Source organism: Phyllostomus hastatus, unplaced genomic scaffold (assembly GCF_019186645.2).
Source record: "Phyllostomus hastatus isolate PE091 unplaced genomic scaffold, TTU_PhHast_1.1 phas_scaffold_93, whole genome shotgun sequence".
NCBI lineage: Eukaryota > Metazoa > Chordata > Mammalia > Chiroptera > Phyllostomidae > Phyllostomus > Phyllostomus hastatus.
The window spans coordinates 21615472-21640150 of NW_025334042.1; the positions used below are offsets into that span (position 1 = coordinate 21615472).

The 24679-nt window shown below is 38.1% G+C and overlaps 2 protein-coding genes across 6 annotated transcripts in view; both read left to right on the forward strand.

Moving 5' to 3' along the window:
* FAM186A (family with sequence similarity 186 member A) overlaps window positions 1-1131 on the forward strand; it is a 108453-nt gene extending 107322 nt beyond the window's left edge. The window contains exons 13-14 of the mRNA XM_045829388.1: window positions 645-878; window positions 1011-1131. Coding sequence (XP_045685344.1) covers window positions 645-878; window positions 1011-1131 — 355 coding nt within the window. The remainder of the gene's footprint in view (window positions 1-644; window positions 879-1010) is intronic.
* Window positions 839-24679, forward strand: part of LIMA1 (LIM domain and actin binding 1) — an 80859-nt gene continuing 57018 nt past the window's right edge. For 4 of the 5 annotated variants that reach the window (XM_045830040.1, XM_045830042.1, XM_045830043.1 and 1 more), the window contains exon 1: window positions 839-978. The gene's annotated coding sequence lies outside the window, so the exon portion shown is untranslated. Of the gene's footprint in view, window positions 979-22520; window positions 22644-24679 lie in introns of those variants that run through there. The other variant, XM_045830041.1, reaches the window with a different exon arrangement.

Below are 24679 nucleotides of genomic sequence, written 5' to 3' on the forward strand. Positions count from 1 at the left end.
TTTGGTTCACCGGCTGGCACTCAATACACTGAGCCACCGCAGCCAGGGCTACTAACTCTATTTTCAAAAGGGCGCTAAGGGAGGCTTTGGGAGAGCAAGTAATTAGCCTAAGTTGGTAAGTGACTGAGTCAAGATTCAAATATAGGTCCAAATCTATGACCCAGGTTAGGCTTCTTGGTGAATAAGGGCCATTATTGACTTCTTTTTTAATTATAATTTATAGGGGGGATATATTGAGGTAACTCCACATACAAGGGAATGCATTTTCTTGATATTGCATACTGTCTTAACTGTGTGAAAGGTTAGAGCTGCTGGAGAACTTGGAGATTTGCCCTTGTCCAACCCCTTTACTAAGAGGAAATTCATCTCTAGTGAGGTGAAGTGACTTGATGTCAAGCGGTTGAGACAAGATTGATTTATAGCTCTTTCCACCACACAGTACGGCTTACTCTAAAATACTCTCCCTGCAATGAACTTACCCCGAAATCACCAGGAACCTGGTTGGGGACTGGCCTAGTTGAGCCTAGGGCAAACCTCCCAGGCGCTCCAGAGTCAATTTGCGGTAACTCTGACTCAGAGAGTTAATTATTGTCAAACTGGAGAAGCACAAAGCCCAAGGCGGTTAAGATACGTGGATTCCTCAGTGAGCACCGTAGAGAATTAGACGCGGCCTCAGGAAAAGGAGCCCCGCCTCTCACGGAGCCAACACAGCACGCCACGGAGCAACACCGGCAGCTACGACGGAACGGCACGCCGCGGGTGGCGCGCACGCTCGCCCCGAGGCCGCAAGGGAGGCGGGCTGGCGTGCGCGCCCTCGTGGAGGTGGGCGGGGCTCGGGGCGGGGCTCCGAGTCGGACCGGGGCGGGGCCGCAGGAGCTGTAGGTGCTGCAGCTAGGTCGCGACAGGTGCGCGAGTCAGAGCGCCCGGGACCTGTGGCAGGGCTGGAAGCAGTGCAGAAAAAATACCGCTTTTAGTCAGGTAAGGACCTTCTCTTTTCATATCCTCCACAGCCGGAGAGTGCGCGGAGACCTCGGCTTTCCTCCGCACCTTCTTTCTCCCGCGACTTCTGGGGCGTTGGGAGCACAAGAGGGATCCCCTTGCCCTAGAACGAGGGAGTGGAGGAACCGCTGATCCTCTGCTCTTTTCCTCACTTTTGGGTGCTGCTCTGGTACTGGAAGCAATTATATGGGGTTGAACCTTTGCTGCCTGAGGGCGGGAGCTGATAGGAACTCCTTTTTTTTAATTTATAGATTTTTTTTTAGAGAGCCAGAGGAAGGGAGAGAGAGGGAGGAAGGGAGGGAAAGAGGGACGGAGGAAGGGAGAGAGAGAAAGAGAAACATATATTTGTTGCTCTACTTGCTGATGCACTCATTGGTTGTTTCTTGTATAAGCCCTGACCAGAGATGGATCCCGCAACCTTGGCATATCAGGAGGACACTCCAACCAATTGAGCTACCCGCCAGGGCAAGAAAACTCCTTTTTAACTATACATATATTTTTGGTGTGGTGGGAGAAGGTGGTAGTTCATCCAAATTCAATTTCCCAGGGAAATAGTATTATGATATTCAACTGCTCTTTTCACTTCTTCGTTTTCAGCCATCCCCTCCCTCTTCTATTTTTCTGCCCTTCCATTCTGCCAGTTGAACTCTTTTTAAGACACTTATATCACTTATGTCCTTTGGAGGTATGTCGAGACTATAGCAGTCCTTGCAGCTGGATGTATCATCCCCGAGTCGCCATCCTGTGTATATTGCTGGCATCTGTCACCAATGTACGTAGCTGTTAATATAAGGTAACCGTACACCCCTGCCTACACCTACTAAACTTGAAGTTGTAGGTGCTAGGAGTAAACCATCTGGCGCCCGTCCTTGACTCCTTCTGGTGCTTACAACAGAGTTACAGAGTTTAGCTGATCCTGGTGAGAGATATTTGAACTACTATTGTCTTTCACTTAATTCCAGGTTTCAAAAAGCTGCCTAATCCAGATGGTTCTATCAACTTGACTTTTCTACTTAACATACTCAGGGAGTTATCAGCCTTTAAGACAATGCCTCTATAGGGAAGAGGTCTTTTGCCTGAGATAGTCTTTCTTTTGCTCTTGATTTAAGTGGTTAAATGGAATACTTTTTATCTGCATAGTTACTAATACTATTTACAAATGATATATATTTTAGGAACTGTGAAATGAAACTTTCTTCTGAGGTCTGATATAGACACAAAAGAAAATGACCCTCAATAAACATTTCTTAGTTCCTGTGGAGTTATATCCTGGATGAAGGATGACCATGTTTTAGGTAGACCATAAGAAGTTATAGAGTTAGCAGAAGAGATTATTTTAAACGAAAAAAGAAAAGGCATGTGTGAATATATATTTCCTTGTTTTCCACCAATAGAAAAACACATAACATGGCAATAGGTAATTCCTGTAAAAACATGTTTGTTTTGGACAAAACACTTACTGAGTGCCTTCTGTTTTGTCAGTCCTGTGGATTCAAAGTTCCAAATGTCCCTACTATAAAAGAGCTTAAAATCAAATGGGTTAGACAGATCAGTGGGTACAATGTACAGTATTAGTGAGGTCAGTGCTATACTAGAGGTCAGCCCAGAGTGCTATGGGAGCATAGAGAATAGTTTATTTTTAATTCTGTCTTCTAGTTTTCCTTAAAAGCAAAACAGAGTAAACAACCACAATAGTAAAAAACCTTTAAGTAACAGGGTTCTCCTCACTTCATGAATGTGTATCATTCATATTTCTTATTTTGTGTTCTGTCAACATTAAGGCCTTTTGAAAATGGGATTAGGTCTTGTTGTTAATCCCGTAGCAGTTCAGTAAATGGTTGGTGGAAATATTTTCACTGTTCTGTAATGGGCCTGGAAGTGTTGTTATCAGGCAGTCCCTGAACTGTAGAGCTACTGGGAAGAGAATAGAGTATTGGCAACATTAGTAAAGCAGTGCCATTTTGTAAAAATTGCTCCATTGTGTAACTTTGTTTAACTTGGTACATTGAAACTTTGTTCCAGACTCTGGTTAAAAGGTGGACCAGATTTCAACCTTCTAATAATCCTAAGAAGAGAAAACTTCAGAAGTGAAAACAATTCTATTAACAGCTCATCTTGGTAACAGAGGATACTTATTCTTGCTAAGGTGTCCTCAAAATCTTTTTCTTTTTTTCTTTGGAGGTGGGGATAGGGTGGGTAGATGGGTGGAGAAGGAAAGGTCAGAAGTGTTAGGATTTTTGTAGAGTTTTGATGATCTGAAATCTGTAGTTAATTATACAGATGGTGGTTGTGTTATTTGGTAATTTGAGCCATGGTATTTGTTGAACATGTTTCTTTGACATTGCTTACCTACTTTCTTTCTGTTTACACTCTAGGAAAGTGGTCTCTACCAGGAATTTTTGGAAAGGCAGTGGGTATATTTGCATGTACTTACAATGGGAACCTAAAATGATTACATTGTTTTCTTACAATGTTTTCAGGTACAAAGTTCTTCAGCCTCACAGACAAAAAAAGAATGTTCAGAGTGCAAGAGATCATTAGACATATTTGCCATAAAAGGCCACCTAACCACAAATTGGGAGAATTTGTCATTATTCTCCCAATGAAACTAGTTTGACCATGAAACTAGTTTTCAGGCATTCTTAATTTCATACACTCAGAAATAGATTACTTTCATTTAGATTGGAATTGTACTCTTTCTGCAGATAGAAAAGTGTGTAACTTGGTTCTGAAGTCAGGAATTTCCATACAAAAAAACTGTTGGGTTTTTTAAAAGTTGCTATGGTCTTTCACTGCATTTTTTGATAGGAAGTTAAAGTACTTTATTTTGGATTGTGTACAGTAATCTACAGGTGATGTTAAATTACTTCACAGACTCTCAAGGTTCTTTAGTAACAAATGAGTGGTTGTAAATCGAGTAGTTTCTGCTTAATGATTGTAGAATTGAGATTCTATGGCAAATGGTACTCCTGGTAGGACCATACTGCTATATTTATTCTGTGGCTGGATGTAAAGTCCTTGAGACTCAGTCAAGTTATTGAGCTTATGCAGACCTCTTTTCATGAAAAGGGCAAAGTCTGACCCAACAGGCAATTCATTATTCAGCACATCAAGATATTTCTTTAAACTTGAAAATGTTTCCAAGACTTCACATGTCCAGTCTTAAGAAGTTAATATGATACCATGACATTGTACATTCTTTTTCTTTCAAACAAGTTCTTAACAATGCTACTCTAAAACTAAGAAGTTTCATATTTAGAAAAAAATTCAACTTTTTTGTACTTTTGACAACACGTGTGGAGCTATTTTTTCCCCTTATTTATCCTATAACATAGCTTACTATTTGGAGAAACTTGCTATCCCTCAAACGTGTTTTTTCTTGCATGCCAAAATATTGCCAATTTTTGTTTTACTGTTTTTGTTTTTGTTTTGCCAATTACCGATCTACAAAAGTATATCAGTAATCCTGATATACTTTTACTTGGTTCTAGATATCTACAATTTTTTCTTTAATAAACTGAAATCAAGCAAATGGCCTAGGACTTCTTTTCCTCAAGGTCAGTTTTACTAAACAGGTAACATTTGCTTAGATTTGGCTTCTACCTCCAGCACGGGAGGAGATCTGTCTGTCTATACACAGTACCCAGTGATTTCTCCATAATGGCCCTGTCACTGTCCTCCTCTTTACCACTTGGCAGCTTTTGACCAAGAAGACAACTTTTCTGGTTCTTCCTTTCATTTGGCTTTCTTGATATGACTGTACCTAGTTCTCCATCTTCCACTTCCTCCTATGTCCTTCACTAACTCATAGTTCTCCATCAAACCACTTCCTCCTATGTCCTTCACTAACTCATAGTCTTTTTGCTCCTTAAACATGTGTGTTTGCTGTGGTCCTGTCCAGCATCTTATTCTCAATATACCCTCTCCTTGTACAATTTGATCTGCCTTAACACCTCCATGTGAGTGACTTGTAAATTTGTCTTTTTAGAAAACTTTTTTCATATTATATATATAAATTATTGTTTTGTTTGCATATATAAAACACACATACACATTTAGAAAATAAGTACACATACTAATTGTAGAAAACCTGAGAAAATAATTATAAAGAATATAAAATATTTCATAATCTGTTCCAGAGAGAAATATAATTTGGTGTATTTCCTTCTAGTCTTTTTTTTTATTTAGTACACACCCTAACAAACACACAAGTAATTGGGCTCATAGTATTACAGTAGGTATAGTTTTGTACCTTTTTTTTTACTTTACATTATGTCATAATTTTTCATTGCATCAAAATCATTTGAACACAATTTAATGGATGTTTACTAATACCATACTGTATTGATGTTGCATAATTAAATTGTGCACTTGGGTATTTTGATTGTTACATTATTAATAACTGAAAAAGTTGAGGATAAGTTTATGCATAAATCTTTGTACAGATCACTCATTCTTTGCTTAGGTTAGATTCCTACAAGTTGAATTACGGGGTCAAAAGGCATGCAAATTAAAAAATATGAAACTGCTTCCAAATTACTTTTCATAAAGACCAGGCTGACATTCTCACCTGCAGGGATTTTGAGTGCCCATTTTAGTGGATTCTTTGTAACATTGAATATTATTTGTAATCTTTACTAATTTAATAAGTGTGATTTGATTGGTATTTTTAATTATTCATGAGTGAACACTTTTCATACATTCATTTCAATTTCTTCTGTGAATTGTAATTTGTTTAATCCATCCTAATTTTTATTTGAGTCTTGACATTTTAATTATGTTGTTTTTCTTTCTGGAGTTTTTTCATTTATTTTGGTGGGGGGGTATAGTTTTTATTAGGCCAAATTGAATAAGTGGAGTGACAGAGTAGAAAGTGTACAAGAAGTTTAAATTGTGGTGTTTTAAATGCCCATTGTTGTGAGAAGCCAGAGCTTGTGACTGATGAAACAGCATTGCAAAACTGGGAGGGTGATGGCCTGACAGTCAGGATTCCCACCTTGGGGCTGGAAACCAACCACTTAGGTTATCTTGGGTAAGTCATTCATCCTCTCTGAGCTTCATCTGTAAAATGAGAGGGCTAAGCTCCTGATCCCCAAATCCATACAACCTCTGTCCTGAAAGGATGACTTTTAATCGCTGCTCACTATCTATTCTGAAATTATATTCTCTCCCATTCCTGAGGCTTTACCCATTTTAGACATAGACCGAAGAAAGACTGGATGCAGTAAAGGCAGTGTCCACAGGGGTAGCAAGGCTTAATGGAGCCTGGTGGCAATTGTGCCCTTGGAACAATGGAAGTTGCAAAGATTGGTATTTTTTAGGCACTCCCACAGATTGGCACTTGGAACCCAGTAAGGTCAATCTGAAAAGCGCTGCTGATTTGTGTCACAAAGCACCTCTAGTGAATGGAGAGCAAGTCTTACTTATATGAGGTTGAACTTGCCAAGCCAAGTTATTTAACAACTCTCACTGTTTTATTTTATTTAAAGGTTTTACTTATTTATTTTTAGAGAGAGGGGAAGAGAGGGAGAAAAAATATCAATGTGTGGTTGCCTCTCACATGGTCCCCACTGGGGACCTGGCCTGCAGGTATGAGCCCTGGCATGAGCCCTGACTGGGAATCACTATTTTATACTAAAACTACCCTTAGTGTTTTCTTTGTGATTTCTGTAAACTCTTCATTTTAAGAATATCAATTCTTTGTTCTTTGGTCAAATGTTTAACTAGTGATTTGCCTTTGAATTTTGTACATGGTATATTGTTACTTACCTGTAGATCGTTTTCTTTGGGATTCCCTTTCTTGCTTTTATGCGTAAAAGTCTTCTATCATCCAGAGATGGATTAAGTATTCACTTTGATTTGCTTTCAATTTTATGGTTTTACTTTTTATATTTAATTTTTAATTTGTCTTGAATTCACTTTGGATACCAAACCAGTATGTGTAGTGCCTTTGTATATATATATATATATCTGAGCTTCAGATCTGCATTTCCAGCTACCTGGTAGACTATGTGGGTAGTATGTGTATTATTAGGTGCCTGTGTTTACCTAGTTTCCCTAAGGAGAAAGTTTGAAGTTGTCTTGAACACTTCAGTCCTTCTCTCCTCCCACATTTAATCACCAACATTGGTTGGTTCTGCCCCAGCAGTGATGATGCCTCTTTCATCAGTCTTCTAATTCAGATCCCCCTTTTTTGCTGGAGTCCCTGAGCAATCCTTAGAGTTGGCTTCAGTTTTTCCCTTTCAGTCCAGAGTTGTCATAAAAAAAATAAAACACTGATTTGCAAAGTATAGTTCCCTCAATTACTTGTTTCAGAATCACCTTGGGTGTTGGTTAAAAAGGTAGATTCCCAAGTGCTACTTAAATCTATGAATTAGCGTATCTGAGGGATGGGGCCTGGGAATCTGCAGTTTTAACAAGCACCTCAAGAGATTCACTTATACACTTAAGGGGAACCAGTGCCCAAGTCAATTAAGTCTGTTTCTCTGCATGCCATTCAAGACCCCCACTCCCACACCCTGACAGCTTATTTTTCCAGGCTTATCTTTCACATCACTAGCCACCCACCTGGCACTGGAGTTATACAATGATTCCCGGTTTCCTGGACCCACCCTGTCCTTTCCTGCCTCTGTGCCTTTGCTCATGCAGTTCCCACAGCCTTATTCTCCTCCCCCTCCCATTCCTGATGAAATCCTTGTTCTTAAGAGGTCAAATAAAATGCTAGTTTAAAAAAAGAAAGCCTTTTCTGATTTATCTTATTTGAATCAGTGTCCCTCCTTAGCCTTCATTTAGCATTTTATTTTTACTTCTTTTTTTACCTCAGTGCTGTCACTGTTTATGAATTATTGCCTCCTTAAAAGTTATAAGCCTTCTAAGTGAGAACCTTGCCCTTCCTTTTCATTTCATAGTCATTATTCATATAATAAGCAATTAAATACATCGAGTACATGAAATATATCTCATCTTGCAAACGCTATTGTACAACAGCGTTCAACTTCACATCACACTTAGAGTAAAATTAAAATCTTTATCATTGCTTACAAATCCTTATTTAACCTGGCTGTCATGCATCTCTTTATCATCTCATACTTCTCATTTACTCCCTAGCCAAATTTCTCCTGTTGCAGGGCCTTTGCATTTGCTGTATTCTCTGCCTGGAAAATTCCCCCATTTCTTCTCTTTACCTGGCTGGCTTCCTTTATCCTCCCCGTCATTCAGGTTTCAGCTCAAATGTCATTCACTCAAAGAGGACTTCCCTGACCACTATCGAAAGCATCTGCCCCCTTTCCTACCCTTTTTGTATTTCCTTCACAGCGTTAATCACAGTATTTAACCATCCTGCTTCCATTGTAGAATGGAAGCTAACATGGGAGCAGAGACCTTGTCTGTCACTTTTAAGGTTGTGTCTTTAGCAAAGAGAGAACTGCTTGACACATGGTAAGTGTTCAATAAATATTGGTCAAATAAATCAATAAGCCTTGAAGATAGACTTCTCATTTTAAATAATTCTTGTTTTGGTTCACAGTCCAAAGCTTTGTTGTTGTTGTTAGTTGTTATTTTAATGGCCAACAGCTGAGGTAGTTCCATCAGGGTTCAAATCAGGTATCAGTCCCTGAGGGTTTCTGAAGGTAGCCCGACAAAGGTTTGGATACTGTGATAGGCAGGATTTGGTTCCATTTGGGTGCAGGTTTTCCAAGGTGTTCCCAGGATCCAGGCCACTATTTACTACCTGTCAGCATCTACTTCCATGGTTATTACTGCTAGCCAATTCTAGTCTTTAACACTCATTACATTTTTAAAAGTGCATATAGCAAAACTGGCATCCAACTGACTAGAATCCTCCCACAACCAGTTTTCTTCTGCTTTCCTTCTCTAGAAGAAAAATAAGAAAGCCATGGAGAATCTTCAAGGAAAGTATATTTTTCATTATACTTACTGTGCACCCTGAAATAGGACAATGTATCGATTAGAAAGATTTTCAGCAACAGCTTTAAACAAGGGGTTTCTTGTTAACATCCAGTTGAACCAGACAGCGTAACTGATCAGTTCTAATTATCTTCCTATTTCTCTTCACTGGGTAGCCTTATTTTTTAATTCAATTTTTTTCTTGAAACTGAACATAAATTTTATTTAAAATAATGTTGCTTTTTATAGCAATTTATAATTTCTCAAAGTACTTTTACTTTTATCCTCTAATTCAATCCTCATAGCCATTCCATGTGAATGATTATCTGTTTTTCAGATAAAGAAATTTGAGAACCAAAGAAATTGATTGACTTTCCCATGCCAACTAAAATACCACTTGGCAAATTTTTCTCAATAATTTTTTAATTTAATTTAATTTTTTAATTTTTATTTATTGATTTTAGAGAGAGAGAAGAAGGAAGAGAGAAAGGAAGGGGGAGAAAAAGCAGGGAAAGAAAGAGAGAGAAACATAAACATCGATTTGTTGTTCCACTCAGTTATGCATCCATTGATTAATTCTTGTGTGCGCCCTGACCAGGGATCCAACTCGCAACTTGGTGTATCAGGACAGTACTCTAATTGAGCTACTGGCCAGGAATCAATAACTTTTTAAAACAGCACTATAATTGGAGGTAATTTTTAGAAGGTAAACATTAAAATTTAATCTAAACACTAACATTAATATGTTTGTAACCAGTCCTTATTAAGAAATGAGATCCGTAGCATCAATTGGCAGAATTTGATCACTTCTGTGGCTGTGCGAGTTGGTAATTCTTTATGTGGCCAGACTCAGCTGTGCTTGTCCTTGATTAAAGCATTGTTTGGTGTTAGCTTCTCAGATTTTTACAGAAAGGAAAGATTAGAGAACTTGCCTAGAGAAGAGTCACTTTTCAGTAAACCTGTTTTAATTCTCTTGCTTGAAGGGATTGGTTAAATTGATCTGAACTGGCTTTTCAGATTGAGCAAGACCTGAAAAAAACACATCATCTAAAATTTCAGATAAGAAGAATGGAAGCCAGGCCCTTCCTGGAAATGGCCAGGAGTGAAACTAAGAAGCCCTGTATTTGGAGAAAACTTGATTAATTATTAAGGACAAAGGACTGGTATAAGAAGGTTATATTCTTTAACGGAAGCAGCCTTCTTAAAATAATTGTTTGTATTTCTTCTGCTTTGACATTGTAACAAAGACTTTAATTATCCACTTTGTCTTAATTAAGCATGTAATTGGCCAGGCCTATGAGCATATACTTTATAGGCAGATATTCAATTACGTAGGTGGGCCTTTGTCAAGATATGTGGCAACTGGGAACTAGCACAGGACTGTTTTTCGTTTGTGTAACAGATATTTACTGAACCCCTACACAGTATAAGACACATTGACATTTGATGCATCTGATGATAAGGTATGGAATGGTACAAAGGTTAAAGGAGAAACAGGCTGTTAGTAAATCTGTGCTTTTATGGCCTGAGTCAACTCTAAATTTGCACATTCTTTTCCAATTAACTATGCTTTTCTCTACTTTTCCCCTTAAATTTGAAGTTACTGTCATAATTATCTGTTTGTCTACTTATTGAAAGAGATTTTACTTAGTATGTATGAAAAAACACTGACAAAACTCTCACTCCCTTGGGTTATGTTGTCTTTACAATGAGTTAATTATCAACTCGGGAGAAAGGAGGAAGAACCAAGGGAATATATAACACCTTAGATTTGAGAGAGAGGTAGAATTAAACTTGGATTAGATCTTAGTTCCTTAAAGAAAAAAAGATATGATTCTTTATGAGCTAAAAATTTTAGATCAAAGTCAGTTTTTAAAGGCTGTAATTGGAGGTTACTCTTTTAACTGTCTACATAAGATATGTGAAGACTACCATGGTTATGAAAAAGCTAATTTGGGTTTCAAAAGTGCAAGAAGATAAGATAGTCAAGTGAATCAGTAAAGTAAGAGAAGCCAGGTAGGAAGGCGATACTTACATTATCTTCAACTCATAGTTTTTATAAAGGTGTTGAGAACACCTAAAATTTGGCCCTTACAAGAGCATTACCATTTCTAGTTTTAAGATACTTAGGAGGTAAGACTGCCCAGACCACCCCCAGATTCTAGGCAGATGTAGCTTGCAGGAAGTTGTTAGAGCATGGACATCAGGGTTCGTCAGACTGTTTCAAAGCCTAGCTCTGCCTCTTACTAAACAATCTATGTAACCTTTCTGAGCCTCTGTTTCACCCTCTGTGAGATGAGAATAATAATATTTGCTTCCTGGTACCATAGGATTTCAGTGGTATTTCATAAGGATTTCATAAGATCAAATGGAATGAATCACCTTGTACAGGACCAGTGTTCAATAGCTGATCCCCAGGCTTTTGCAAAGGTGGCCCAATCTTCAGTTGCCTTCAAAGAACCGAATGTAATTTCAACTCCTTAACAGTTAAGGAGTAGTTAACATTTATATAGTCCTACAATTGTTTCGACCCTTTGAAGGCAACCTTGAAGCTGATGTAGCCCCCAGTGAAAATGAATTGGACACCCCTGCTCTAGATGGTGAGTGATTAGGGTCTATGTCTGCCTCCCTGTTCTGGCCTAATGACTTTGGAATTAAGCCAAAACTAAAGTCTCAAAGCTATTTTTATATTGGAATTGTAGGGGACCCTTTTCAGAAAAATTAGATGTGTTTGGATTCCACGTGAGCTATTCAGATTCCTAAGATTATCCTGATATTCAGAGCACCCTCCCTTCATATGTAGCCCCCACCCCCTCACAACCTAGAGGCAGTAGCCTGGCTAGTTGAGGGTAGCAGCTGGAGCACAACCCCAAACAGTAATCTTAATGCCTAGATAGTCATGCAGTGTTCATCAGGCTTCTCAGAGGGCTGTGCTCTGGTGGGACTATTAATGAGCAGTTAAAGGGTAGATGTCCTACAAAAGGGAACTCTGCAGAAGCGAGGATCGCATCTGTATAGTCAAGCAACAATTCTATTTGGAAAGAATATTAATGAGATCTGGATAGGAATCAGACACCAGCAAAGGACAGCTGCTGTGAGAGGCAATTTGAATTGTACAAGGAGTTACACATGATATTCAGAAAGTCCTTGTGCAATTTTAAAAAGTAATTAAGTTGTACAGTTAATAAATAATTTATAACCAAAAAGCAAATGTATTGAGTGGCCAATACACATTTGGAAGCATACTCAACCTTCCTCATGATTAAAGGAATGAAAACTAAAACAATGTATCAGATTTTTCACACATCTAGCAAAATGGAAAAGTAAAAATGATTAATAATGCTTAGTATTGACAAGAATGTGGAGAATAGGCTTTCTGTTATAGCTGATGGTTCAAATATTTGCCCTGGCTGGTGTGGCTCAGTGGATTGAGTGCCAGCCTGCAAACCAAAAGATCACTGGTTCGATTCCCATTCAGGGTGCATACTGGGGTTTCGGGCCAAGTCTCCAGTGGGGGGCGTGCAAGAGACAACTGAAAGATGTATCTCTCACACATCAATGTTAATCTCCCGGTCTTTCTCCCTCCCTTCCCCTCTCTCTAAAAATAAATCTTTTAAGAAATATATAAATTGATGCAAATATATACATATATGTGTATGTATATATATGCATGTGTGTGTATATGTATCATGCAACTTGTTTTGAGGAACATTTGAGAATGTCTATTAAAATTTTTAATGCATAGGCCTTTTAACTAGAAATGCTGCTTTTGGGATTTTACATCATACATACTTCAAGTAAGCAGTAGTAGAGACATGTTCATTGCAGCCTTGTTCTTTATAATCAAGAACCTAAAGCCATCTAAATGTTCCTTGACAGGGGCCTGGTTAAATAAGTTATAGATTATTTTGGAGTGAAATAGTAAGTGGCTCTGAAAGGTTGAGGTAGATCTGTATGTCCTGATGTGGGAAAATGTTCAAGAGGAAATGAATAATTGCTATAAAGCACATTAACATAAAACCATTATATTTTTTTAAATGTGTGCTTTTATGCATGATGTGTGTTAACATCTCTGTGCGTGAGTTTTCTCATTTGTAAAATAGGCATCAGAGTAATATCTACCTCCTGAGTTACTGTGAAGACAAAATGAGATAATATATGTAGAATGCTTAGAACGGTGACTGACACATAGTGCTATGTGTTTGGTATTGTCGTTATCACACGTAGGCAATATCAGGAAGCTTACATTCCAAACTGTGACCGAGGTTAGCAATGGGAAGTAGAATGGGCTTGGGGGAAGAGGCAGATAAGAGCAGACTTCTTTTTCTCATTGTTTATGATGAGTAGGCCCATCCTTTGACCAATCACTCTAACCAAGGGAGCTAGTGAAGAAAGTGACACTCTGGTTTGGAGTATTTGTTCAGACCTTTAAAGGAGGAGAGATTCCCTAAAGAAAAGGATGAATGGAAGGAAGATGGTGTGGGGAGAAAGGAGGGATGCTGATGGACTCTACCTGGCTGCTGAAGCTCTTTTGAAAACCACTGACCTAATTTAGATTAAATTTTTTTAATTGTACAAGAAACTTATGAAGTCCCAACAATTATATCAAGACTTATCCTTTTTTGTAATTTAGTAACATTTGCACTAAAAAAGTGATTTTAATTTGACTGTTGAATAAAAACTACAAAAAGTAATTGCTCAGTGTGACCAAAACAAACATTTAAGAAGAGACAAGTAGTTTTTCTAATAATCATAAAGTAAATATTTTAATATTTTAAAGAGACCAGTTGGCATAATTTTCAAGTTTCATCCAATACTGTGTGGCATGTGTCAGTTCTTCACTTTTTTTTCATGGGCAAATAACATATGTTCCTTTCTGTGGGTAGACCACATTTTATTTATTCACTTATCAGTTGATGAACATTTGGAATGTTTCCACTTTGGAGCCATTGTGAACAACACTTTATGAACATTCATACACTAGTTTTTGTATGGACTTGTGATTTCATTTCTCTCAGAGATGCAACCCCGCCACACACACATATTTCTAGGAGTGGAAGTGCTGAGTCATGTGATGATTACATGTTTCACCTTCTGAGGAAATGCCAACTATTTTCCAAAATAACTGCACCATTTTACATTCCCATCATCAGTGTCTAGGGTTTTAGTTTCTCCACATCCTCACCAACACTTGTCACTCTATAATTTTTAACCACATCCCACAATAAAAAATATTTTACATTGTTACCCACTTTATACAAACACAAATAAAAAACTTTATAAAAGAATACCTATACTATGTGCAACACACTGTGACATTTTCTATTTTTATTCTCTTTCTTTTTTTTTTAGGACTATATTTATTTTTAGAGAGGAGAAAGGGAGGGGGAAAGAGAGGGAGAGAAATATCGATGTACAAAAGAAACATTGATTTGTTGCCTCTTGTATGCACCCCAACTGGTGACCAAACCTGCAACCAAGCATGTATCCTGACTGGGAATAAAACTGGCAACCTTTCACTTTGCAGAACAACTCCCAGCCAACTGAGCCACACCAGTCAGGGCTCTCTTCTTTTTCATTAACACAAACAAATAAACATGCTGGTTCTGTCCCACTAAACTGATTTCACAACTCATTAATTTTGTGACCTGTAGTTAGAAAAACTCTAGGCTATTTTCCTGGCTGGTATAGCTCAGTGGATTGAGTGCAGCCCTGAGAACCAAAGCGTCGTGGGTTTGATTCCCAGTCATCAGGACACATACCTGGGTTGTGGGCCAGGTCCCCAGTAGGGGAAAACACGAGAGGCAACTACACATTGATACTTCTCTCCCTCTTTTTCTCCTTCCCTTCTCCTCTTTCTAAAAAATAAATTTAAAAAGCCCTGGCTGGTATAGCTCAGTGGATTGAGCCGGGCTATAAACCAAAAGGTCCCAGGTTCGATTCCCAGTCAGGGCACATGCCTGGGTTTCAGGCCAGGTTCCCAGTGGGGGCCATGTGAGAGACAACCACACATTGATGTTTCTCTCTCTTTCTCCCTCCCTTCCCCTCTCTAAAAATAAATAAATAGCCCTGGCTTGGCATAGCTCAGTGGATTGAGAGCGGGCTGTGAACCAGGCATCACAGGTTCAATTCCCAGTCAGGGCACATGCCTAGGTTGCAGGCCACGACCCCCAGCAACTGCACATTGATGTTTCTCTGTCTCTCTCTCTCTCCTTCCCTTCCCTCTCTAAAAATAAATAAATAAAATCTTTAAAAAATAAAAATAAAAATACATAAATAAAATCTTTAAAAAAAAGAATTTCCAGCCCTGGCTGGTGTAGCTCAGTGGATTGAGAGCAGGCTGGGAACCAAAGTGTCCCAGGTTCGATTCCCAGCCAGGGTACATTCCTGGGTTGCAGGCCGTAACTCCCAGCAACCGCACATTGATGTTTCTCTCTCTCTCTTTCTCTCCCTCCCTTCCCTCCCTAAAAATAAATAAATAAAATCTTTAAAAAAAAAAGAATTTCCATTTTGCTGTTTTCCCATTTTTCTTGGAATACACAGAGATCTTAAACTCTTTTATTTCAGTGTTTTTCAACATGTGATGGGGAAACCTCTGACGAATCACTTTAAGGTTCTTGTTAAAATGTCGTCTTCCTAGGCCTTACTCCAGACCTAATGAATTAGAACTGTGGGATGGGATTTGGAAATTGGTATTTTTAAACTTCTAAATGATTCCTATATACACTCAAGATTGTGACCTACTGAATTAAGTTTTTCCCTCCCTTTTATTTCTCATATTAGCTCCCTTTTGGCTTTTAGAATTATTATTAGGCTTTGCTACCTGAAAAACCAAATAATTATTTGAAAGAATTAGCATTTATAAGTGAACACCTAAATTATGCTAACAAAGGGAGTTAACTAAAACAATCTACTCATAGGGTTCAGTTTTATTCTACAGTTTAGTCCTAGAGTCCATTTTTTGATAGCTATATCCACTGATTTCCCATAATTTGGTATGATTTGTCTTGGAATAAGCAAACATAACCCACTGTTTTGTTTCATTTCCTTTTCCCTCAAAGTACTAATCTATAAAAATAACTGAATCCAACAAATGATTTCAGATACCTGGTATACCTTCCTCTATTTAGCAAATACTTGAGTGTTCATCATGTTCCAGGCACTGTAGTGAAAGTTAAAATACAGTGTGATTAAAAAAATACAATGCGATCAGTGTTGGGGGTGGGTCCAGTACTTTAGCAACTTAAGCGAAACCTCCCAGAGCAGGCTGCGGGGTCAGGGGCATCTGGAGGAAAGTGCCACCCCAACTGAGACCTACAGCGTAAGGCCATGGAGGAGTATGTGCGGGGAAAGGCCAGGGATCTAGAGAGAAGTTGGACCTGCCTAAAGATGTGATAAAAGGTGTATATAAAGTCTATATGTCGCCCTGGCTGGCATAGCTCAGTGGATTGAGCGTGGGCTGGGAACCAAAGTGTCCCAGGTTCGATTCCCAGCCAGGGTACATTCCAGGGTTGCAGGCCATAACCCCCAGCAACCGCACATTGATGTTTCTCTCTCTCTCTATCTCCCTCCTTTCCCTCTCTAAAAATAAATAGATAAAATATTTTTTAAAAAGTCTCTATGTCAAAGAAAATAAAGGAGTTCTGTGAAATAATACTTATTGGTTAATAATGATGATGACGATATTAAAGATTGAGTATTTATTAGGTGCTAGGTAGTATAATATATACTGGACGTTTAGGAACTTGTTTTAATTTTCAAAACAATGCTCTGAAGTAGGTTACTTTTCCTCAATTTAGATATGAGGAAACAAACGGAGTATTATAACTTTCCTAAGATCACACAACTAGTGGGAGGTGTGAGATTTGAACAGCTAGATTTAAACTTAATGGTCTGTGCTCTTAGCCTCTATACCATTCTCTCTGCACTGTGTGTCATGTAATAAATATTTCATGCAGAATTATTTTTAGATTTTATTATTTTCAGAGAGAGGGTAAGGGAGGGAGAGAGAAACGGAGAGAAACATCGATGTGCAAGAGAAACATTGATTGGTTGCCTCTTGCACGCCCCCAATTGGGGACCTGGCTGCAACCCAGGCATGTGCCCTGACTGGGAATCGAACTGGCGACCTTTTAGTTTACAGGCTGGCACTCAATCCACTGAGCCATACCAGCCAGGGCTAGAATTTTTGATAAGCCAATGTAGGTGACGGTGTATTCCTCAGGGAAGTAAATAAATTGCCTATGATCAGCATAATTAGAAAGAGGCAGAATGAGAACCGGTAAGTCCTCTTTTTAACCTCAGACCTTGGACACATTTTGTTACATTATACTATCTTTCATGTTATGTTTTAAATTTTTTTTTATTGACTTGGGAGAGAAAGAGAAGAGAGCGAGAGAAAGAGAGAGAGAGAAACATTGATCCGTTCCCTCTAGCATACTCTCCCAACCATGGATCAAACCTACCATCCGGTATGTACTGTGACTGGGAATCAAACCTGCATCCTTTTCATGCACAAGATGATGCTCCAGCCAGGGCTCATTGATTGATTCTTATATTTGCCCTGACCAGGGCTGAACCCTGAAACCTTGGTGTTTCAGGATGTTGCTGTAACCAACTGAACCACCTGGCCAGGGCCTATTTTGTTTGATATAAGCAAGAATTCATGTGACAGCTCATCTTTTGAGAAAAATTATTTGTGGTTAAATAAACTTACTTTGAGGGGTAGAGATAAAAGAGGATGATACATATGATTTGGTCTGTGTTATGTTGTGTATTTATGGGATTTTTGAAACTATGCAACATACAGTGGCAACTTTAGGACTAGAAGTCAGGAAAGTTAGGACTTATGATACAGTCTCTGGAATCATCTGGTGTAAGAGACCTTTGATGACTTGCGGGTGGCTGAGCTCACCCAGGGAAAGGAGAGAAACTGATCTTTAACTAATGCCTTGGAACAGGTGCAAATGGAGGGGGAAAGAGGGATTCAGTGAGAAAATTGAGAACAGTTTGAAAGATAGGAAAGGGGTCAGGAAAATTTTATTTAAGAAAAAGAACAAGGGAAAATACAATTTCAAAAATGAGGGACTAATGAATGATTCAAACAGCAACAAAAGATGATAAAAACTGAGACATGATTCTTGGATTTGACAGTAAGAGATCTTCAGGAAAATAATTTCAGGAGGAGTAGAAGCCAGACCTAAGTGAGCAGAGGGATGAATGGAAGATGAGGAAGTGGAAGCAATGAGTATCTGGAGACTCAGGTTTGGCTGCGTAGGTAGGAACAAGGTGAGGTGGTAGTCTGAAGGGGGAAAAGCTTAACAGAAAAAAGATTATTTATTTAATGCATATATGCAATTTCAGATATGTGTACACATATATTAGAAATATGAGCATGTTTTTTAGGGCAAAGCCAGAGATGGAGGTGAAGTGAGGTTCTAGGAAGACAGAGGGAAAGATTAGGTGCTCAAATGGATTGTCATAACACTTATTTTTTCTCCTGACATAGACAAGGTGGGGGAAAGATGATACTGTCTGAGGGTACTTTTCTTCTTCTTTTCTTTAATCTTTGGAGTGGTAAAGTGTGAATCACTGGGTGAATGTTTGTAAGTGCTGAGTGAACGTGAAATTGCTTCTCATTATACAATATAACCTCTTTTTCTTTACTCTTGCTCTAACTCTTAGTGTTTTTTAAGAACAAACTATTCTTAAAAGGAGATAAAAACAGGAAATATGTTATCAAAGTGAATTTGACTTGCAACATCTACATCCTTGTTGACCCTTGGGAATCTGGTCATTGTTATCATTTTCCTATTGTCTAGGATACAGGTTTCTTCAGAGGCCTGGCTAAAGGTCTCCCAAGAACGGTAGCAATGATTATTCTAACACGTCTACATACTCTTCTGTCACCATGCTGCTGAATAATAGATAGTGAGTCTTTTATGTATAGTATTTAAAATAATTTATTGGTTCTACTTTTTTATATCACTTGAGTTTATCTCAGAGATTAAATAAGATAAATTACTAAATCACAGCTCTGAAAAATGATACATACTTTCTTAACAACTAATTTTGGACTGAATAATAAGCATTCTTTTTTTTTGTATTGATAATACTAAATATATCTAGTATCAGTACCAAAACACTGATAGTGTTTTGAATAAAATTTAAACCTTCATGCAATTTTATTCAAGACAAATTAATACAGTTCCTTCTATTTCAAAAACATTATACTGGATACTAGGACAGGAGGCAAAGTGGATCTGTCGCTTGACCTCAAGAATCTTTCTGTTAAGCAGACTGATAAAATTATAAGGAAGTGACCTATACTGATTGGGAGTATGGTGAGGGCAGTTCAGGAAAGGGTTCTTTGAGGAGGCAGTCTTTCACTTGAGTCTTGAATGGTGAGTAGATGAGGAAGGAATAGCATTCCAGCTAGAATTTAAACAAATTATGGTGTATCATTACTAGTATTGCTAGTAATGGTGTTGCTCAGTGGATTGAGTGCTGCCCTGTGAACCAAAGGGTCACTAGTTCAATTCCCAGTCAGGGCACATGCCTGGGATTCGGGCTAGGTCCCCAGTAGGGGGCATGAGAGAGGCAACCACACATTGATGTTTCTTTCCCTCTCTTCTCCTCTCTAAAAATAAATAAATAAAATCTTTTCTAAAAAATATGGTATATCAGGAGAGTAGATACTAGTAATGTCATAATTTTGGAGATTCTAGATGTTTTTTTAATATCAAAATTCTAAGGATTTAGACTTCTCACTATCAGAGAAAGAAGTTACCAATAAATAAAGGGAATATGTACTAGAATGAATCTTGTGATGCTAGATTGGAATCAGAAGTGTCACTATGAATTTATAGTTTAATAATATATATACAAATAGGTAGATTTAGAGATAATATGTAAATATAGATTTGTCTACATACATACATACATGGGGATATATACCTGTGTGTGTGTGTGTGTGTGTGTGTCTAGTAATGAGCACACCAGTGCCCAGATCTTGGTTTCTCCAACAAAAGGAACCTTGGAGGAGTGGTTGATTCCAAGGCTAGGGCAGAGCAAATACAAGATAAGTCTGGAACATTTTATAGTCTTAGAAAGTGAGGAAATACTAAAAAAAAAAGTTGATGATATGTTGAAAAGACACCAAAGCCAGCCTGAAAGAGCTTCAAATGGCCAAAGTTGAAACAGTTTGAGCAACAAAATAAAATAACTCAGGGAATAAGATAAATATCATAAGTTCATACTAATATAAATAAAATTATTGAATAAATGAGGGAGAAAGAACAATTCTTCCCTATAGAAGAACTTCAATTAATAAATGTAGACAGAAGGAGGGCAATAGAAAGCCACAATTAGAACACCACAGTAATAACTGCTGAAGGCAAGATCTACCCATGAATGCTAAAATTAATGAGTGAAAATTTACAGAGGAACAGGATTAAAGAATCTCTCCCCAAATATTTATGAATCATACAGGGAAAAAAATAGTAACTTTACAGTGGAGAAACCTGGCAGACACCACCTTCACCAGGCGATTAAGGTTAGCATTGCCAGTAATAAAACATCAATCTTTTGTACCCCCTGATAGGATGAAGTGAGGAGGGTTCATCAGCTCTGTTGTATTCTCCCCCAAATTTTATAACCTTAATCTAATCTGAGAAAACATATTTAAAACAAAACTTTTTGAGCATTGCAAAGTGTTCCAGGCTCATCTATTTGCTCTGCAATAAATCTGGAACCAACCACTTATTATAGGGGCCCTGGTTCCTTTTATTAAAGAAATCAAGAAACCCAAATTGAGAGATATTCTACATAATATCTGATCAGTACTCTTCCTAAGTGTCAAGGCCATGAAAGACAAGAAAAAACAGAACTGTCGTAGGTTGGAGGAGACTCACAGAGACATGACTACTGATGTCTTTTTTCTATTCCAGGAGTCTACGAAATGCAGTGTGGGATCTTGGAACAGAAAAAAAGACGTTAGTGGAAAACTGATAGGACTTGAATAAAGTCTGTAGTTTAGATAATAGTATTATACTAATGTTTATTTCTTCATTTTGATAGTTGTGGTGATGGGAAGTAAAGCTAGCTGAAAAGTATCTGGGAACTTTTGTCCTATCTTTGCAACTCTGTGAAAATATAAATTTATTTCAAAAATAAAAGCTTGAAAACAACTATTTACTTCCAAAAATTTTTTCAAGCATGTGAATTTAGTCACTGCTTCTTTATGCAAAAATATACCCTTAGAAATAAATGTAGTTTATATTCTGAAAAAAGAAACATTGTATGGGTGCATGTTTCATGTTGCTTTTGTTTAAAATTTTCCTTTGAACCTTGAAGTTTTTTAGGTTTTTTTTCCATTTTAATTAGTTGCTCCCTTTTATTTGTTGTCATCCAAATTGGAAGAGTTCTTAGTTTAAAAAAAAATACTTTATGGCTCTGGCTGGTGTAGCTCAGTGAATTGAGAGCAGGCCTGTGAACCAAAGCATCACCAGTTTGATTCCCAGTCAGGGTACATGCCTGGGTTGCAGGCCACATTCCCAGTATGGGGTGTGCTAGAGGCAACCACACATTGATGTTTCACTCCCTCTCTTTCTCCCTCTCTTCTCCATCTCTCTAAAATAAATAAATAAAATCTTTTTAAAAATACTTTAAAATTCTACAATTTATTCCTAAAAAAATAACATTTTCTCTGAACAAGTGAGTTGTACTGTTGACCCTTGAACAACACAGGGTGAGAGGAGCTGACTCCTGCGCAAAAATCTGTGAATAACTTTTGACTCCTCAAAATTTTACTGTCAATCCAAAGTCTTATCAATAACATAAGTAGTCAATTAACATATATTTAGTATGTTATATGTATTATATATTGTATTCTTTTTTTAAAGATTTTATTTATTTTTAGAGGGGGGAGGGAGAGAGAGAGAGAGAAACAAACATCAATGTGCAGTTGCTGGGGACCATGGCCTGCAACCTAGGCATGTGCCCTGACTGGGAATTGAACCTGCGATGCCTGGTTCGCAGCCTGCGCTCAATCCACTGAGCTACGCCAGCCAGGGCTATATACTATATTCTTACAATAAAGTAAGCTACAGAAAAATGTCATTAAGAACATCATAAAAAAGACAAAATACGTTTATGTTATTTACTGAAAAAAATCTGCATGTAAGTGGACCCACACAGTTCAAACCCATATTGTCCAAAGATCAACTATACTTTGTTCTCTTTCATCTTCTGAGGCTGTATTCAGGCAATTATGCATCTTGCACAAGCAGCCATCTCAGGAGAGAGAGGGAGAGGGGGGAGGGGGGAGGGGAGAGGGAGAAAGAGGGAGAGGCGTAGGTTGAATTTATAAGAACAGGATTCAGGGATTTAGTAGTGGCAGCTCATTTGCTTTTGTCTCAGTCTGGTTTCTAGGAGCCAATTTAGTTAGTCAAGTAAGTCTATATTGAAGTACGTTTAAGTCTTATTATGAGAATAGGTTTCCTGGAGCAGTTAGAGGCCTCGCCCTAAGCAATAGCTTGAGGAAACTATACCTGGGGCCAGGTTTCCCAGTGAGTCATTGCCCAACCCTTACACTTTCAAAGACTTTGTTCAGAGATCTTTATTTCTGGGCCACAATTCACCCACAGGTTGTTCAGATATTCCACTTCAACCTACCTGGTAGAGATAAAAAAGAAGTTTGGACTGGGAATTAGAACTCTGGCTCTCATACTAACTATCTGGTGAGTTTGGAAAATTATTGGACCTTTATGTGTCTCAACTTCCTTACTGTAAAAAAGGGGTTCTAAGCTTCTCTCTTGTAAAAATCTGCCGCATGTGTCTAAAGCTGAAGACATCTTCCATTTCAGCAAATGATTCTCCTTTCTCTATATCCTTTTCTTATTTGTTACACCATTGTCCTTACAGTCTCTGAGGCTAAAAATCTTAGAGTTATTTTTGTTTTTTTAAATAATTTTTTAAAAGATTGTCTTTATTTATTTTTAGAGAGAGAGGAAGGAAGGGAACAAGAGAGAAACATCTGTTGGCTGCCTTTCACACGCCCCAAACTGGGGACCTGGCCTGCAACCCAGGCATGTGCCCTGACTGGGAATTGAACTGGCGACCTTTCAGTTCACAGGCCAGCACTCAATCCACTGAACCATGCCAGCCAGAGCCACTAGTATTTTTATTAATGACATGTATATCTCAACATGTGTAAAGCAAAACTCATTCTCCCTCTTCTTCCTATATACTCTCTCTGCTAATGGCATCAACATTCAACATTATTCAAGTTTGATGGTGTCAGCTTTGATTCCTTCTCTTACCCTAAGTTCATTTTATTTTAAGAACAGCCAATTCTCTTTCCACCTTTCTATTCCCACCTATTCTAATTTAAACCTTGATTACCTCTCACTTGGTTTTAGGATCTTGTTGACTAGTAATTTAAATTCCAATCTTTTCCGCTCTTCTTGAGTTACACACTGCTGCAGAATCATCTTTTAAAATATGGCCCTTATTATGCTACTTGCTTTTTAAGAAATTATTTTTGTTCCACCCCAGAGACTGGGGAATTCACTACACAGTTCTTTTCTTACAAATGCACACAATGAGGCTCAAGGAAATTATCTTTTTATTTGCCATAAAGGTCACGTGTGTGCCAGGGACTGGCACCTTCAAATTACTAGATTTCATCTCAGCTCACTCACAGGCTAGTTCTGTCCGCTATTGGAATATGGCCCAAACTCTAACATGATTTTCAAGGCTCTTCCTATTCTCCCTTTCCATAGCTTATCTTCAACTTTTCTTGCACCTACAGTCTGACCCCACTGAAGTCTCCTGTGCTATTTCAACTCCCTATGGTGTGTTCCTATTCTCCCTACCTGAGATGCATTTTCCTCCTCCTGCCCTTACTTGTTAAAATTTTGCTGTTCCTAAATCGCAAGTCAGTTCAATGTCTCTTCCCTTCCCACTCACCGAGCCAGAAAATCAGGTCCTGTACTCCTGAACCATGCATTGCCTCTAACCACATTCTGCCTTGTGTTATCATTATTTCTGTACACACTAGCAAGCCCAGTAGATTATGCACACTATTGGGTAAGGCCTTCTCCCTACACCTTGTAGGAAGTAGTTGCTCAGTAACGTGGTACTGGGTGACTCTTACTTTTATTTGTTTCGTAGGGTGCTAATCATATTACTGAGGAATAACAGTAAACTTCTGTGAAGAGAAGTGTGGTCAGGGTGTGAGCCACCTTATTCCTTGAGTATAAAGTGTGTTTACCCTCGCCTTATACCAAAATACATGTGCTGACTTTTCCTAATTTTCCTGCTGAGTAATCAAAACCATGGAATTAGACTTGGGAATTAAACTCTTTTTCTTAATCACACTCAGTCCCTCAAATAATTTATGCTTTTCCTTTTTTACAAACAAATTTGAGAATATGTCTTTTGTGTATTTTTTCTTGGATTCAGAATTGATCACTGTAGAATGGACATTTATACCCACATGCATATTGGAAGCATAATTGTGCCAAATAATGTCTTAAAGTGTTGGTCAGTATTTCCTAAATTTGCCTTAAAGGGTTATTACTGTGGTTTTACATAATTAAGTTTAGCTGAATTGTTTGTTGCTTCGTTGTCTTTTTCTCTTTTTTTAAGATTTTATTTATTTTACTTTTAGAGAGGGAAGGGAGGGAGATAGAGAGAGAGAGAAACATCAATGTGTGGTTGCTGGGGGTTATGGCCTGCAACCCAGGCATGTACCCTGGCTGGGAATTGAACC